Consider the following 14,172-nt stretch of genomic DNA (forward strand, 5'->3'; position numbering starts at 1 on the left):
TCAGCAACATGTTCTAGGCATACCATTATTGATGGGTCTAGCAATATGATACACCAAGGTAGAATGTGTCATCCACATGTTGGAAAAGGATAATATGTAAGATTATAATATTTAGAAGACTGAATTGACAAAATTAAATTCGATGTAAACTGAATTAAGAATGAGACAATAATTACAAACTGAGATGCACGTACATTTTCAACTTATAATTTTTTTTTACACAACAACAAGATGAATGACCCTATTACAATGCAAGAGCATATCAAAATCAAACAAAGTATACAGCGAAATTAGAACTCAAAATAACCTTGACTAAACTTTACAAACCCGTCCAAGTAAAACAAATTAAACAAATTAAGCAAAAGAAGAGAAAAGTTGTATGCACGAAGAGCCAGAAAGAATCCATAACATAAACTTTCCCTGTTACTGGCTCGGTTAAAAAATGCGTGAACATTTTCACTTCACTGTACCCAAATGCTCAAAAGTCAAAACAAAAAACATGGTATAGTGTTTAAGGTAATGATGTTTCCATAAAATAAATGTACGTAAGAGTGACCTAGATACTAAGTGTACCCTCCCGTTCGTTTTGTAGGGGTACCCGCAACCACCGAAAGTAACCCACCATCGTAACCCTCGTGTTCATCCATGTATAAATCTTCACTGCTCCTAAAAGCAGCGTGCAATACCACCAGCGCAATCCCGACGACAATCGAAGCCACCACGTTCACCCACACGCCGGTGAACACCAAGGCCACGACGGTCGCCGTCGCAAGGACAGCCGCCACCGTCCTATCGTCCACCGCGGAGCCGAACACCACCACCGGCTCGTCCCGGAAGAAGTAGAGAAAGAACCAAGCGACGAGCGCCACCAAAAACACGATTATCGAGAGCGGGTGCCAGAGGAGGCTGAGAAAGAGAACAAACAGCACCATCATGAAGTAGTTCACGCGGAAGTGGTTGACGTTGCGTTTCACGCGCATGGTGGCTTCGGTGATGGAGTGGGGAGGCGTGAAAGAGTAGAGCGCGAATACCTCTTCCCATGGTCTGCGCGTGGCGAAAGCGGCGCGTGTGGATGTGAGGGCGCGTGTGATAAAGTAAGGACCAGTGGTGGCGGATGATGAGGGCGAGGGGAAAGAACTGTAATGTGGCGCCGACGAAGACGTGGATGACATCGCATCTAAAGTAATTAAAATCCGAAAGTTTGAAAGATTAACGTTAATCGGACGATGAAATTATAGATCCACACAGTGGTTTTGTGTTTTTGTGATGATGGAGAAGAAGAAGAAGATGAAGATTGAGGGGAAAGTTTTACATGTGCCTGTGTTGCGTTGGGTATGAACGGTGTCGTTTAGGGGTTGTGTTAGCGTTATAATAATAAAAAGGAAAGGCAGTGTTTGGGTGTCGTTTACTTCATGATCAGCGATGCCAGCGAGTCCATGAAATCTCGTGGGGCACTCGAGCGATGTGGGTCCCACGCGGCAGAAACATGACATGTTGACAACTAAAGATGGGGTGTTTATGCATAATTGTGATTTATTATAGTATTTTTACATTTGTTTTCATACTCAAACTATGAATCGGTCAAGTAAGAAAAGGAGCATTGTTTGGCGTTTTGGGGTTTTGACTACGTGTTAGTGTTAGTTCTGGTTGTGACAATAAGTTAGAAAGTACAACGCAGAATACGAAGATGTTATCTATTGTTTTTCAGATGAAAGGGTTTGCGAAGACTTTCCAGAAGTACTTTAGTGTATCACAAATTATCATGGAACCACAAACATCAAAAGGTAGTAGTAGGATCGAGAAACTCAGCTCTCATGTCAAATTACTGGAATCTTATTTTAATTTTAGGAGAAAAAGTCAATTGAAAAAATGATTATTTTTTTAAAGTTATCACTTAAATGATAAAATTGATTTTAAAAAATAATTTCTCAAAATGTGGAAGAAAATATTTTTTTTCTTAGTATAATGGTCTAGATATTTGTAAATGATTCATTTATGTGATAGAATTTTTTTAAAAATGACTAAAATGCTTTTATCTTAAAAGGAAATATAATTTAATATTAAAAAGATTTGTAAACATGCATTGTCTATCTTAAATTAAAATGTTTGTTTGGCTGCAATCTGAGTATTCAACTATAAAATGGTCATCAATTATATAAAGTCTGTACTCTTTATGATAGGTGTCTTTCTAAAATTAAGTTTTAAAATGCAATTTTCTTAATTATAAAAAATTACTGACATAGTTAATAATACATTTATGTTATGAATAAAAAACTGCGCATCGATGAATATGTAAGTCTAAAATTAAACTTTGAAATCCGGTTTTTGCGTAATTTAAAGATATAAATTACGCTGGTCATAAAGATATTTATTTAACTTGATTTGTTTTTTTTTATTATTAAAGATTTATTTTAAACTTTTGAAAATTGAAAATTATAATGAACTATTTTTGTGATTATTATTGATCTTTCTTATTCTGATTCTGTAGTTATTTCTCTTAATTAATAGTTCTAAAACTAGTAATTTTTGAGTTACACATTATATCCATAAAGATTGGTATAGTACTTTATTTTGTGAATGTGAAAATACTTTATTATTTATTCTTCCTTCTTCTCTTTTATATCTATTCTAAAATCATATTTTATAACAAAACCATATTTAAAAAATACAAAACCCATATTAACTACTACACATACTATCAACCTATATAAATTTAACTACAATTTCCCACCTGAATAATCTAATTTTAACACTTTCACTATACATTATTAATGCTATTTTCAGTGTAAAAAACTAAATAAAGAAAATATAATTGATTATATGACGTGACATAATTCATTAAATGTTGGTATATAATTAATTATGTCTATTAAAACATAATTGACTATCTCAAGCTGCATAATCAATTAATTATGCTGTTTTATGTTTTTTCATTCACACAAGTGATGTAAACATCAATTAGACACATGAACCAAATGGAAATTGCACATGAGCAAACTCTATTTTCATACAAATATGATGGTTTAGTAGTGTGGATGTTGGATGGACACATGTGAGTTCATCTTCTTTTCCATTATTTTCTTGACAAATCAATTCATATAAATAAACACCATCCATGTATTTCCTTTTCTCATAAAGACCACCCTTTCATGTAGAAAAATATTTTTTAACAATTAAATTTTGAAAATTTTAATTTTACAATTTTAGATGACATTTTTAAATGATTTTTCATTTTCTTATTTTTTTTTTATATTTTAAAAACACTTAAAAAGATTTTAGAGAGCGATAAAGAGAAAAAAAGAAAAGAAACAAAATCAGTGATAAATTTGTCATAAATAAAATATAATAAGAGAAAAGATAAGAGAGAGAGAGAGAGTAATTTATAGATATTTAATAAAAAAATATAGTATGGTTTTATACATCATTACATTAAAAAAATTAAAGTGAATAAAATATCTATTTGATATTTCAATTTTAAAGAAATAAATTATATATTTTTAATCGAGTAGTTCAGTTTTTAAAAATGTTATTTTAGATATAAAATTAATTATGATGTGTGTTTAAATTGTCAACGTATTAGTTATTGTTTGTTGTGATAAATCATTAATATAAATACTATGATTATAAGAAAATACATAGATGTTTATAAAATATTAAGCATACATCAAATATACTAAATATTTTAAGAAAAATAATCAAGACGAAACATACATCAATTTAGTGTTCATATATTTTTTTCAACATTGAAAAATTAATTTGAAGATTCTCTAATAATTAAAAGAAAAAATTAATATTTAAGAAATTATTTATATACTTTTTTTATTTTAAGAACTGTTTAGAAAAAATTGATACTTGATGATAAAATTGATAAAATTGATAGTTTATAAAAAAACAAGTGAAATTAAAGTTAACTTTCAATATATTATTCTTAAGTTTTTTTTTAGTTTTGATTTCTTAATCTTGAAACAAATTAATGTAATCTAAAGGGCAGAGGGAAAAAAGTTGATACACCTAGAAAAGAGAAATGAAAAATGATTAAATATCTTTTTATCTTTCAATTTTTAATGTAAATTGACATTAGTTTATTTTTGAATTTTGATTCAATTTAGTCTATCAATATTAAAAATGTTTGAATTTAGTCATTTTAATTAAATTTTATTAAATTTATTTGATGCATCAAACACGTACACTTTGATATATTCATTCTTACTTTATAATAATAGAAAAAAAAATCTTCTTACTATTAAAATTAACTTTATATTAACTAATATAAACACATTCTTTAAATATTTATAATATTATATTATTAGATAGTAATATTGTAATTTGATTATGATAAAAGTGTAATATATATTGTATATCATTAAATTACAATGTCATAATCGTGCATCAATTAATTCTTCATTGGGAGATCACAATTTATGTAAAACATATGTTGAGCTTCCTTGTAATGCACAAGAATATGGGACGCACGAGTCATGTGTTTATAACACTGTTATATTGCATCAAAAAATAAAAATTGTCAGGATAGCGAACAATTCTTTTTACTAACTTTATCATTAGATAAAATAAACATATAGATAAAGATATTTTACGTGAACAAAAAGATTAAATTATATTATTTAATTTAAGAATTACAAATACATTTTATGTAAATGTGTTGTAATTAAACATATTTAATATAAATAAAAAGAAGTATTTAATATAAGGCTTAATCATGTTTTATGTCATTGATGAATTTTTTGTTCTATTGTGTACTCAATAAATTTAATTTAGTTCAATTAAATTCTCATTGTTAACTTGTTCTATTCACTTGATGATGTGACTCTCAATTAACTGATGTGCTTGTCATATCACTTGTTTTGTTATCATCACATGTAATATAATTTATAATTTATTATTTTATAATTTCATAATATAATTTATAATTTATAATTTTATAATTTATGATTTTATTATTAATTACATGATATCGGTATGCATTAAGACTTTTATTTTAATTTCAAATTTTAATTTAGGTTTATGAGCTTCTTGATAACAACTAAATTATAGACTAACCTAAATATATATTTTTAAAATTGTTGATTTTTGGAAATATTATAAAAAAAACTTAATCATGATAATTATATTTTCTCACGTGTCAGATAAAATAAAAAATTTTCTCCAAATTAACCTTCGCTTAAAGTATTTATTATTACTTAGCCATAATTACTAATTTGGTCTCCTAATCTTTTAGGTTTAGTTCAATTTGGTCACCTTATTATTAGTTGTTCAATTTAACACCCAAATTATTTAAAAGGGTTCAATTTGGTCATCTTCATTAAGTTGGAGTTAATACCGTGTTCATACAGGACATGCATCAAGATGTAGAATTTTTAATTTTTTTAATTTGTTTTTTAATTTTTAATTTTTTTCTAAAAATTTATAAACTGCCACATGTCAGGTTATCGTCATGGCACGAGGCAGTTTATAATCATGACACGTGGTGGTTGTAATAGTTTTTTTTTTTAATTTAGTACTCTATTTAAATTTTTTGTTTAATTTAGCACCTCAATTCTTTAAAACGATCCAATTTTATCCTTTCTAATCTAAGACTGAATTAGTAAATAAGTTTAATTATAACTTATATATACATGTTAAAATAATTGTTTTGAATTTATACATCAAATCACTACACCTAAATATTCAAATTATTTTATTTTTTACAATAAAAAATTTCAAGTGTAAAAAATTACAAAGGTAAAAAATTATGTCAACTTGTTCAATTGGAGCCACATGTATTTTTTTATTTTTTTATTTTAAAATTTTACAAATTATAATTTAAAATTTTAGGATTTTATAATTTTACAAATCTGAAAATTGATAATTATATAAATATAACAATATGATGATATGACAATATAATAACATAACGATATAATGATAAGACGATAACGATATGATGATATGATAATATATCTATATAAGGATATAATGATATAACAATATGACGATATAATTATATGACGATATAATGATATGACGATATAACAATGTGACAATATGACAACATATATGACGATGTAATCATAACACGATATAACGATAAGACGATATAATGAAAATATAATGATATAACAATATGACGATACAACGATAAAATTATATAACCATATGATGATATAATAATATGACGACATAAAGATAGATAGAACGATATGACGATATAACAATATAATGATATGAATATATAACAATATGACAATATGACGATAACACGATAAGACCATATAAAGATAACACAATATTACGATATAACGATAACACGATATGACCATATAACAATCTGACGATATGACGATATAACAATGTAATAATATGACGACATGACAATATAACGATAAAATTATAAAATTATAATTTATAAAATCTTAAAAGTAATAAAATTATATCTTATAACAAGTCAACAATGAAGGTGACATGACAAAATAATAATTATCTCAATCACTTAACAACTACATCACTAAGTTAGAAGAAAAGAGTTGACATGAGATTCAATTGAAAATTTAAATTTATTGAGTACTCAATAGACCATATAAATTTATTAGATACTTAATTGAAAATTTTCAAATTTATTAAGAACTTAAAACATAACTAATGTTTTTTTTAATAATTGTCTATGCATGTTATTGCAGCTCCTTCACAGTGAACCTTTAACATGTCATTCATGTTCTTGAACACACTCCCATTTTTTAAGTCCCTCTCCCTCTTTTAATGAATTGAATGTCGCATAATGGTTCTTATTTTTGGAATTCAAGTTTAGTAGAGACATGGATTGTTTTAGGCTTTAGAATTTTGAATATTTATTTCGTGATTGGGTTAATGTTTAGTGTATGAGTGAAACAGGAGTGCGGAATTGGGTGTATTATTTGGCATGCATTTCACTTATTTAATGTGAAGATGTATGACTTTCAAATTGTACCTCCCTAAATTACATTATATATCAATTGCAGTTTTAGCTTTCTGTCCCTCTCTATCTATAAATATTTTTCCATTGTTCTCGACGTGAACAATGAAATTTAAAAATGAAAAAGTGAAATATATTTAAAAAAAGAACCATATGCAATGGGAGAAATAAGAAGTACCTAGAAGAGAGGATTGTCATTGAGAAATAGGATAAAAAACGAAATCAGTTAAACAAATGGATAAAAAAGAAAGTAAAATTGAATCTGGAGACAGGTTTAACAATAAATATTGTCCTCAACAAATGTGTTATCTTTATATATAGATATAAATATATTTATAAAAAGTAATTATAAAATAAATACTTTTTCAAAATTTGTCATTAGTAATTTTTTTATTAGAAATAATTAAGTGAATTGAGAAAATAGTTACAAAAGTTGAAATAATAAAGTGATTTATACAGAGTAAAATAACAATTAAATATATACACTATAAAATGACTAAAGCGTCTATGTGTTTTGTATTTTTTAATTTTCATAGAGATTTGAATTAAAACTAATATAGAATATATAATTAATTTTTAAAATAATTATTCAATGTAAAATCAGTAAAATAAAATATGTATACAAATGAAATTTTTTTAAAATAATGATTAAAAACAAATTATTTATAAAATAATTAATTTTAAAAGAATAATTAAGAATTAAATTAAAAAAATAAAATATATACACAATAAAAATATTCTCTTTATATATTAATATTATATTGTTATATATATATATATATATATATATATTAATTTCATTTTAAAATCATTTTCACTATTTATATTTAAATTTATATTAAAAAAATTCAAAAATAAAATATTAATCATCTAATTTTATTTATTAAAGTTTTTTTTTTAATTTATCATATTCATCATATTATATATAAACTCACACAAACTTTAATTTTAAATCAACTCAAATTACACGATCATTTTCTTAATTCAAATAATCTCATCTTCATATATAACTCAATTCAAATATACTCGAATTCACTCCTTCGAATTCACTCCCGATTCAAACCTAACATTAGGAAGTTGAAGACACTATTCACCCAAAGCGCAAGATAGCAAAAAAGCCTGGCATTAGTCAAGGAACTTTAGGTACATGTTTCACACTTGGCGATAATATATTGGCCCATCTTATTACCAACGGCTACGTTTTGTCTGCGTGGGCCCAACCTCTTCAACGGTTCCAACAACCACAAAATTATTGACCATCACTTTTGTCTCACTTTCTCCAGAATACACAAAAGCACTAATGTTTATGTAATTTAAGAAATATTTCCGTTTTTTTATCTGTAGTAAATAGATATATAATAATTTTTTATTTGATTTACTTTTTTATCTTGTTGATGAAACTTATGCTATAGATAATATTTTAGATATAATAAGTGTATTTCAAAATTAAATGAAAATAAAACAGAATTGAAAGTTATATTAATGCGTTGTGTCAGTTTTTCTTATAAAAATTAATATATAAATAAATTGGTATTTTTCTCTTTAAAACAAGAACAAAAATTTAAAGGTGATTATTATTACAACTAAAAATAATAATAAGAATTTATGAATAATCTGTTTTCAATAGTAAAAAGTTTATTCTCAATTACTTAATGTAACAAAATCTTGTATAGGATGGCAACCTGGGTTTTGTTCAGCGGGCCAGCCCATATATCTGCTAAAATAGTGTTGAATGGATCGAAATATTGAGTTTGCTGACTTGTAAAAGTTGGACTTGCATAACCTGCAAGCCGCGTGAACTAGCTCATGGTCCATATAAAAAATAAACTTGTATTTGTGTATATTTATTACTTTCCTCCCGGATTTTTATGTGAGCGTTTTTAATTCTTATATGAGTGAAAAAGATGAATATTATGTATTTTGAATGTACTAAAATTTGAAGAATATATCATGTATGTCAAAGTATAAATATAAATATGATGAAAATGTTGAATTATTAATTTATCATCAAACTTTCCAAACTCTTTGCTTAATATTATGAATTTGTTCAAGTTTTTCATTAACAGATTTATTATAAGGTTTAATAAAAAAACACAGGTCAACCTACATATCCGCAAACTCACACTTATATAAAATGAGTCAGACTTTTTAGCTTGAATTTTCAACAGAAAACAAACCAAAGTGACCATATTCTACGGATTAAGTATGAAATAGACTTAAACAAGATCAGACCAACCCAAGTTACAACCACAAATCTTATATAAGTTTGAGATCCAACGGAAGAAAGTACAGACAAATAATAATGATCAATGCTACTTGATTCGTAGCATAAAAACTTGTCTCGTTTGTAAACAAGTATCCACCGCACGAGTATTCATTGAAATTAACATTAAAAAATACACTAACAATAATTGAAACACACTTGGACCGACAGTAGATTCATAGTATACTTAATTATAATAAAAAATAATATTTAATGTCATACAAGCTATAAGAATAAATCCAAAGTGGTATAATGGCAGTGGTTACGATAACCGTCAATTGCGTTAGAATTTCGTACCTTTTGTCTTATCTTTTATAGAAAATAAATATGTAATGACATTTCTTTTTACACCTTCGTACGTTTGTAATGTATTTTCATAAATGTTGAAATTTTTCTTTTGTTTTTGTTAGATGAAGGTTTGCGTAGTCTGAATACAATTTAGAAATTATTTTGAATGACTTTTAAATTATGTAATGTAAAAATTTGAATTTAAATATTTGTTTTAAATTATAATATTTAGATATCAATTTTTTTAGATAATAACTTTCGAACAATGCAATTTATAAAAATTAAAATTTATAAATTATACAATAAAATGTAAACTTCTATATTGAGCAATTTAAAAATAATATTCAGAACTGCAAATCTACTTTAGACCACATAACAAATTTATTTTGAAAATATATTTCAAGTTACTCAACTTAAAACATTTTTTTCCAAAGTTGACTTTTGAATCATATGATTTAAAATAGACTTATAAGCTCAGAAGTTGAATTTAACGGTCCAAAAAAATACACTACTAGATTCTACGATCTAAGGAATTCCCGGATCATGTAATCCACAAAAAAGAAGCCTAAAACAGAAAAATTAAATGTCTAAAGTTAATTTTGTCTTTTACGTACCTTCACGGGCTTGAGGAGGAAAGCATTGTGGTGCCTAGAATAAGGGGCTTTCTCCATGTACCCTCAATACTTTCTTATGTACCACCAAAAGCTTAATTAATTCTTACTTTGCTCAATATTGTAGAAAGGTAAAGAGTAAATTTTCTCTCTCCTATATTTAATACAGCAGTCCACTCATACCTTCTCAATTCAAAATTTGACCTAGTCTCTTTTGTGCACCAGCAACCCCTTTCCTTTCCCGCATTTTGTTTAGAAAAAGACCATTACGGATGTCTGACATCCAGTTTAGGGATTACGCTGAGGATGTCGACATCCGATTCATATGTTTTAAATTTTATTTTGGACCATTAAGGATATTGACATTCGATTCAGACAATTATATTGCAGATGTCGACATTCGATTCACATTTTTTTGAGTTTTTATTACGCATATGGCTGGCTTATTAGATTATTACCGATGTCGACATCCGGTTCAGACAATTGCATTGTGGATCTCGACATCTGATTCACATTTTTTGTAGTTTTCATTACGGATGTGGCTGATTTGTTGGATCATTACGGATGTTGACATCCGATTAAGACAATTATATTGTAGATGTTGACATCCGATTCAAACAATTGCATTGCGAATGTCGACATCCGGTTTACACTTTTTTGAGTTTTCATATACTCAAATTGTTCCATTACGGATATTGTACCATTACAGATGTCGACATCCGGTTCACTTATTGACATCTGTGATTTTCATCAACACCAAATCTCAACATCCTGTGTAATGCATTTTCATTCTCAATGTACCCCATGCTTTCCGTAAAAATATATACAAAATTATAATAAATAAATGAATATTTATAAAACTAAGAAAATCATATAAGACATAAAATAATCAATGTCAGAATACACAGAAAGTAACTATAAAAAAGGACCCAAAAGAAAGTGAACTGGATGTCGACATCTGGTTCAAAGATTGACATTCCTGGGTTCCATCAATATCGGATATCGATATTCGATTCCTCACGCTGGCATTCGTTTTTTCTCATGTACCCCCAACAAGTGAACTGGAAGTCGACATCCGGTTCATTGGTTGACATCAGCTTTTTGTTTTTTTTTTTTTGTTTTACACTACGGATGACCACATATGTAAATTATGCAAACTGGATCTCGACATCCGATTTTGAGTGGTACCAAATGTTGATATCCAGTATGTTTTTATAACTTTTTTCTGAACCGAAGGTCCATATACAGTATTTAATCAAGTTATTTATTTTTTTCAGCTGCTTTCAATGCATCATGAATATAAAACAAGCCAAAGAAGGAATAAACATTGAACATTTTATATCAACAAACAACCAAAAACATATATATATATATATATATATATATATATATATATATATATATATATCACAGAGTATTAAAATATGTACATGCTAGCACAAAAAAAAATTCAAGAAACTCATACCTGATGAGGATGAAGGAAGAGAGAAGAGACACTGAGTGTAAAGAATCACAAAAGATTCAAAGAGAGGAACACCATAAAAATCTTGAGGGACTACACCAAAAAAATCAACCACCACAGTAAAATGTTACTGTGGAAAACACTGTTCATTGCAAGATGAAAGAAAGAAGAGGCATAAGTTATGTTTTGAAATGTGAGGAGGTGCAGGTTTAAGTTAAAAAACAACAGACCAACGCGTATTAATATTATTTTTAATTATCTTACCTACCTCGGTTACTAAAGATATAAATGTAATTTATGAAAGACTTTTAAGATACAGGAGAAAAGATAAGATTGGGGGGTTAAGGGAGAACCCCCTAAAATAATCCTATACGTATCTTGAGCCCAAACACCTCCTTTTTATTTCTGTACCACCATAAAAACCTTTAATTTCCAAAATATCTTTCATTATTTTATTTGTTTGAAAAGATTTGTCTTCTTACTCGCTTTATTATCTTTTTGTTGATTACTCGTGAAAAAATATTTACGAACATTTATGAATATTTTTATATTCAATTTTTTTAATTTGAAATAAAATAATTTAAAAATAAATCTTTAAAATATGAATTTGGTTTCAAAAATTTACTTTAAAAAACTTTTTAAATCAAATTACACAATAAAAATTAATATAAATAAAGTGTCTTTCTAAAAGACAAATTTAAAGGAGTGATTTGAATATTTAACCTTTAAAAAATTAATCTATTACAAAAATAACTTTAACATCATACATACACATAAAAAAATAAAAATATATAAAATCAATTCTAAAAATTTATTCCGTAGTTAATATATATTTCATTGATAAATTTATTTTGATCACTTTAATTTAAAAAAAGAAAAAACTTAAATAAAATTTACTAATAATTATTATAATTCTTAGTAGGTATCCACAAGTCTAATATCATGTTACTCATAATCACCTCATAAAAAAATAATTAAATATTCATAATTACCGTGGATTTTCATTATAAATATTCATTTGATATCCATCATAAATTTTAATTACGAATATATATACGGGTAATGATTTTTTTACCATCCCTAGACTCAACCCTTCGTCCCTTGAGTTTCCATGGTTTCCAACGCACCTCCACATTCAAGCTCGTGTACCCTCTATATTCAAGCTTTGTACTTCCGTTTTCACATTCAAATTTCTCATTCCCAATTTCTCATCATTTCATCGATTCAATGATGGGTTGGTTGTTCTGCCATTGGAGGATATTTTCTGCAGGTTTTTATTACATTTCAGATCCTAAAATATATTTTAGATTGTGTAGAAGTATATAATTCATGGTACAATTTGAAATGTATTTCCGTAAAAAAATATATTTTAAATTGTACAATTAATTTTATTTATTTATTATATTTTGGAGTGTACAATTCACGATATATATTTAGATTAGAATTATATTTTGGATCATATAATTTAATATTATTGTTATTATTACTGTTTTTATTATTATTATTTTATCATCATCATTATTATATTTCTTTTTCTTATTATTATTAATAATAAGAAGAAAAATAGGAATTTTTCTACATATTGTCTAGATTTATTAATTTATTGGTAAAAAATACTCTTTTAATATTAAGAAGAATAATTGAAATATTTTAATGTCAGATGAGAGTACCAATGAAATGAAGACTAATAAGAATAATTTCATCAATGTTTAACAATTATTCTCTATTTATTGTCTAGATCAATTTATTGCATTTATTAGTAAATATACTCTTTTTATGTTGTGTTTGTTTTTAAAGATTTACCGATTAAGAGGATGTATGAAATTTGTTACTTCTAGGAATTAGAGCTGATTTCTACAGATAGATCTAGATGGATTTTAAAGAGAATGAAATATTTTTATTCTTGCATAGATTTTAAGGAGAGAAAAACAACTCAACAATTCCTAGTTAACTAATTATCCATTAGTTTTTTTTATATATTTTAATTTAATAAATATGTTTTTACTTAATAATAATAATAAAACTAATAATAATTATATTTTATTTTATATTAATTTTAACCATAGGAGTAAAATTGTAATATAACAATTTTATCTACTAAAATATTATTTTATATTTATCATATTTAAATTTCTACACTTTCACCTCTAATCCCTTATAACAAACAACTTAACTTTTCCTTCTTCATCCCCTCAAACCAGTAATTTAAATATAGGTATAATTATTCGCAACGTACTCAGTTTTGTTCCAATGTGTCTAAATGGTACCCGCTTTTAACTTTGCATCTATTTAGTACCCAAATTAGTTAATTTGTATCAATATGGTCCATCCCGTTAAATTTTCAGAAACGCCGTTAACAGAACAGTGATCTGGCATTGTAGAACGGATACGTGTCAATGAGAAAATTGTACAGTGGCAATGGGTGGGTAACGTGTCATGCCCTATTTCAATTGATTTTCCCCACAGAAAAAACCCTAATTTCCCATTCCCATGTTCATCTTCTTCTTCGTTGCTCGATTGGTGCAGTGACCGTGAAGCTTAGTTGCTACAGTGGTGAAGTCGTTGGCGAATAGGGAAATGTCGCGTGGTTTTAGTCATCCAT

The 14,172-nt window shown here is 26.7% G+C and overlaps 1 protein-coding gene across 1 annotated transcript; it reads right to left on the minus strand.

Moving 5' to 3' along the window:
* Positions 1 to 209: 209 nt before the first annotated feature.
* Positions 210 to 1,666, minus strand: LOC114173590 (PRA1 family protein F2-like). Its single transcript, XM_028058081.1, has one exon. It carries the CDS (start codon positions 1,170 to 1,172, stop codon positions 564 to 566), a length of 609 nt encoding a protein of 202 aa, XP_027913882.1. The 5' UTR covers positions 1,173 to 1,666; the 3' UTR covers positions 210 to 563.
* Between the last annotated feature and the right edge of the window lie 12,506 nt (positions 1,667 to 14,172).

Source organism: Vigna unguiculata, chromosome 1 (genome assembly GCF_004118075.2).
Source record: "Vigna unguiculata cultivar IT97K-499-35 chromosome 1, ASM411807v1, whole genome shotgun sequence".
Lineage (NCBI taxonomy): Eukaryota > Viridiplantae > Streptophyta > Magnoliopsida > Fabales > Fabaceae > Vigna > Vigna unguiculata.